This window comes from Aegilops tauschii, chromosome 2 (genome assembly GCF_002575655.3).
Source record: "Aegilops tauschii subsp. strangulata cultivar AL8/78 chromosome 2, Aet v6.0, whole genome shotgun sequence".
Classification (NCBI taxonomy): Eukaryota; Viridiplantae; Streptophyta; class Magnoliopsida; order Poales; family Poaceae; genus Aegilops; species Aegilops tauschii.
In genome coordinates, this window is record NC_053036.3 from 122,205,437 (window position 1) to 122,210,404 (window position 4,968).

At 46.2% G+C, this 4,968-nt stretch overlaps 1 protein-coding gene across 1 annotated transcript; it reads right to left on the minus strand.

Annotated features, from left to right (window-relative positions):
• Nucleotides 1-296: 296 nt before the first annotated feature.
• On the minus strand, nucleotides 297-4,699 carry LOC109751252 (protein WEAK CHLOROPLAST MOVEMENT UNDER BLUE LIGHT 1). The gene is made up of 3 exons (XM_020310152.4): nucleotides 4,456-4,699; nucleotides 2,460-3,214; nucleotides 297-2,349 (listed from the first exon to the last, which is right to left on the minus strand). The coding sequence occupies exons 2-3, from the start codon at nucleotides 3,186-3,188 to the stop codon at nucleotides 553-555; spliced, it is 2,526 nt and encodes an 841-aa protein (XP_020165741.1). The 5' UTR covers nucleotides 3,189-3,214; nucleotides 4,456-4,699; the 3' UTR covers nucleotides 297-552.
• Nucleotides 4,700-4,968: the final 269 nt, after the last annotated feature.

Here is a 4,968-nt window from a genome sequence, read left to right on the forward strand (position 1 = left end):
GGCCATGGTGACGGTGGCCGGTGATGGCAGAGTAGCGGTGGCGGTGCTTCCCGTCAGCACTGCACTAACCCTAAATCGGTAGGGGATGTAGGTGGGGCATACGGCGTCACGACGAACCTCGTGATGCGAGCCGCCGGCCCCACCTCTTTATATAGTGCAGGTGACAGGGGCCCGTCAACCATAGTCGGTTGAGCGCCCCCGATCAGGGCGCAGATCTAAGGGCCCGGTGGGCCGTTGGGCCCACACGGTGGAGATCATCCTAACAGAAGGAGGACTACGCCAAAAACAGAAAAGAATTATAACCCATCAATTAAAAGAGGCATTGTCCTCGCAAGAGGAGGAAGATAACAGAACAGAACAGTGCTACATTCGAGCATTTTCCTCACAAAAACTATCCTGAGTTGCCCAAAGAATGATTTTTGTGGAAAAATACCCCCTGCGTTTATACCAACAAATTACAGCTTAGAACCAGAAACAAACTTACAAGACAAATTGAATAACTTATTACAGCAATGTACAGCTCGTCGATCCACACTTTTATGACCTGTTTCCTTATGTTTGCGCCGGGGTATTTCTCGACAAAAATGAGCCCATTCGAGGGAGAAACGACTTTTTCTTTCGCAACTTTCGGTTCGGAACATGGTCCTCGTAGCTACTGCCTGACATGTGTAGCCGTGAATCCTGCTCTTTCAGGTAAGGATCAACAAATGGGCTACTCACAGGGTTAACCGCACGCTTTGCCGCCTCCTGAATTTTCCGGCGCTGCTCATGGTCAGATCTCCATTTCCTCAGTTGCTGCTCAGCAGCAAGTTTCCCCTCGTTTGCCCTCTCGGCTCTCTCCAATGCAAGTTCAAGAGTTCTCTTCTTTTCATCCATCTCCTTTGCTGCTTCAGTTAGCCTGTCTAGGCTCTCTAATTCAGAGCCTTTCGCGGACTCTACCTGTGTCAGCGCTTCTGCCACCTTCTCATTTGCCAGCTCTTCAGCTTCTTGTGCTTTCTTGCTAAGGGCGTAATACTCGCTTATAGGAAGCGTCACTCCTCTGGGAGAATCCTCGACGTTGCTGGCCTCTTTGCTTTCTTTCAATGCTCGAACTGCCGCGAGTGCTAGCCTCTCAGACGCTTTGGATGCTTCTATTTCCTTCAGAACAGCACATAACCTGCTGCTTGTTGTAGTTGCAGCTGCTTTGGTTTGCTCAGTATCTTCCTTGGCTTTTCTCAGCTCCTCTTCTGCTGCTTGAGCTGCGTCCTTGGCATCCTCGGCCTCCTGAGCTGCTTGCTGCAACATCTTAGGGAGCTCCACCATTTTCTCTTGGGCATCTTCTTCCTTGGACCTCACAGATTCTATCTCTTTTTGAGTCCTGTTGAGCTCAGCTTCTAGTGAAGAAACTGCAATTGATGCCATCACTTCCCTCTGCTGCAATGAGTCAAGTGAAGCTTTCTCCCTGTCCAGCTCTGATCTGAGAGTTGTCGCCGCAACTCTTAACAATTTGGCCTCAGTTTTTGTATTTTCTATGTTTGCTTTAACCTCCTCGAGCTCTTTCTGTGTTGAAGCTAGAGTTTCCTTAATTGAGCTGCTAATTTGTCTAGCGTCTTCAGACTCATGCTCCTTGGCAACTCCTAAAGCTTCTTTGCACAGTATACTCTCCACATAGTCTGCAAGCTCAGACTTGAGGCCATGCAACTTGCGCAAATTTGCTTCAAGATTCTTCTTCAAATCATTTTGGGACAGAAGCTTATTGTTCAGTTGTTGCAGCTCCTCTTGTGCCTGGACCAACTCTCCATCCCAAGCAAGGCAATCTTGCTCTTTCGCCAGTACTGCACCGATTCTACGTTCTTCAGCATCATGATGTGCAGCATGGGCCAACTCAAGAGATCCTTTAGCTGCAATCAGTTCTACAGTCAGCCCCTCCACTCGCTTCTCGATATCTTTCCCGGCGGCTAACACTTCTTCAGCCCTTTTGATTGCTCGGTCTCTTTCATTGACTAAGGTAGCATACTCTTCGTGTAATGTTCTCAGCTCCTCCTTTACTGATTTAAGTTCGGCAACAGATTTTTCGTGCCTTTCTTTCGCGACTTCCATTTGAGTCTTGGCTATTACACTAGAATCATCAGCTACTCCCCGCTCAATTTCTTGCACCCTGAGCTGTGCAAGCTCAGAGTCCTGTTTTGCTTGAACTTCTTCCATCTGTGCTTTCTCCAGTTCATGCTTGAGCTCTTCTATAATTCTTTTAGTAGTCTCAAGTTCATCAAGTACCCGTGACTTAGCCATCTCTGCGGCTTCAAGTTCTTCTTTGCATTGTGGAATTTCTTTCTGAGCATTTTCAAGTTCAAGCTGTATGAACTTGCGTCTCTGCGTAAAAAGAAAATTCCTTTAGATTCTACATGATGAAAATTCAGTTATGTATCAGACAATGTAATGTCGACTATGAGCATGTATGGTTAAGACTTGACAAGAATTACCTCCATCATCTGAACTTTGTGAGCTTTCCAATCAACAATTCCTCCAAACTTGGTGACAGCTTCTCTCACAGACTCAAAAGGCGCAGCAGTGTCAATAAGGCCTTTATATGGACTTTCGGGTTTTGCTTCTGAATCATCTATCACTTTTGGTTTTACAGCAATTTTTCTCTGAAAACGTGTCTTGTCTTCAACATGGTTCACTTCGACGGGATATACTGAAGAGGAATGATCTACCTGACCCTTCCCGGAGTGTTTGGATGTCTCTGTTGGTCCTGAATTTGAGAGGATTTCAGGACCTGTGCCCGTAGGGGAATTTGATTCCACGTCGTGCTCTGCTACATCAGAATGAGACTTTACCAATACCTGTGAATGTGAAGATAACTCCGAATCATCGGCAGCAACTGACAGGCCATTAGAGATATCCAATGTGGCTGCTTGGGCTGACTTCTCCTTGTGTGCATCTATATTTTTGTGATCACCGTTACTGACTTCCAGGGTTGGTGAATCCACAAAAATATCTGGATTTTCTGAACCTTCAGCAGCAACTGGCAGGCCATTAGAGATACCCGATGTGGCTGCTTGAGCTGACTTTTCCATGTTTGCATTCATATTTTCGTGACCACCGTTGCTACTGACTTCCAGAGTTGGTGAATCCACATAAGTTTCTGGGATTTCTACCGGAGATGACTCTTTCAAGTTATTTTCTTCAGATGCATGAGTCGACTCCATTCCTTAGGCCCTCGCTATCTTTGCTCCTAAAGATTGTGTAATGAAAGTGAGTATCATGCTCCAAGAGACGAATAATAGCACAAATTCAAGCAAGAAGAGTACACTGCACTACATGTGGGAAGTATCATTAGCATTAGACTTTTTTCCTAGTATGGAACAAAACAATTAGGAAGCTGCGAAACAGTAGCCCAAACTTATTTTGCAATGCCAAGTCTCTATCCATGTTCCAAGGGGAGCAGAGATAACAAAACTGCAATAACAATAGATGACTATGTGCAGCAAATGCATATGCAGTCACCAAAAGAACTTTACTGATCCCGCCCTACATGCCCTAATCATTGCCACCGACTGACACCGAACCTGCTTTCTGTCTGCAATAATTCAGCTACTTTTTGCACCCAACCTTATGTATGCCTGACCTAAAACCATCTTTTCTAAATAAAAAGCCAAAGTAAGCAACCAAATAAAGCATGCCATTTTCATAGCTCCTAAAAATATGTCATAATGGACCAGGTATAGCAGAAATCCTTGTCCCAGCACCATTATTATTTGCAGCAATTATGAGCGAAATCATTCCAATCATGTTCAGTTATAATTCCTTCAAATCATGGTCAGTCCTATAGAACTATGTGCGTCAATCAAACTTGAATGTTTGCTCATCTCCGTACAGGTGTACATATTTTGGCATGACCTCATATTAGTACTAATCTAATCCTAACTAGTACTATAGTACTGTATTAAATAAGATTGAACGCGCTTGAGATTTCATGACTAACCGTACCTAGCACGGTGAAATATTCGAGTTCTACTACTGAACTGGCTTTAAATAAATAAAACAGAGTGTTTTTAATGGCAGTGGGGTTCTAGCGCTCTTCTTTCACGCAGTGACGTAAACACCCCAAAGAATGAAAATTCTTTCCGGACCGCCCATGATTTCATCGCACAACGAGACCGAGTAGTCCTACTAATCCATGGTATGAACTACAAGGGGAATTTCCATCTTTGGTTGGTTGCTACCTCGGTTCCAAACCAAAATTAGATTCTTCCTGCAACTGACTGTACACCCAAGAGAACCAAAACCGACAAGAAAACCCTGGAAAATTGAGCAGAAAAGCACCGCAAAACCGTCCAAGCCGGGAGCACAGTCTCGCATCGGACGAAGAATCAAGAACTCGGCAGGCCGCCGCAGCCGTGCTCATACAGGAGAGCACGGGGCCGCGGCGAGATTAACTAATGGCGGATTGAAGCGGGAGGGGAGGAAGCTTACTCGATCGCGCGGGCGGGGCTCTTGCGGACGAAGCGATCGGGGCCTCCTTTCGCGGCGATTCGGATCTCCGCTCTTCGTGCTCGCGATTTCTGGCTTCCTTCTTTTCTTCTTCTCCTCTGAGGGGAGAAGGAGAGGTGTGGTGTACGTGTGCTTGGGTTTTGTCCGGGCCCGTGAGTCCACTGGTCGGTCGGACACTTCACACCTGGGATTGATTACTGCGAGGAGCGGATGGACGGGACTCCCTTTTTGCAGGAAGCACCTCTGGTTTTGTTGAAACTGAGGACAGTGCCTGGCATGGGCCTTAGAGCAACTCCAACGGGCCGACCCAAACGGACGGCGCTTTTGTTCGCTTTTTGTCCATTTGGGTCGGCCCGGCGGACACAAACGTCCAGCACTGTCTTTGGGTCGGCGTGAGCGCCCAACGCTAGCCTGACCCATTTCGTCGGCGCGTCAAAAAATATATTGCAAGCATTTTAAAAATAAATACATGCATTTAATTAAACATAAAAGCCG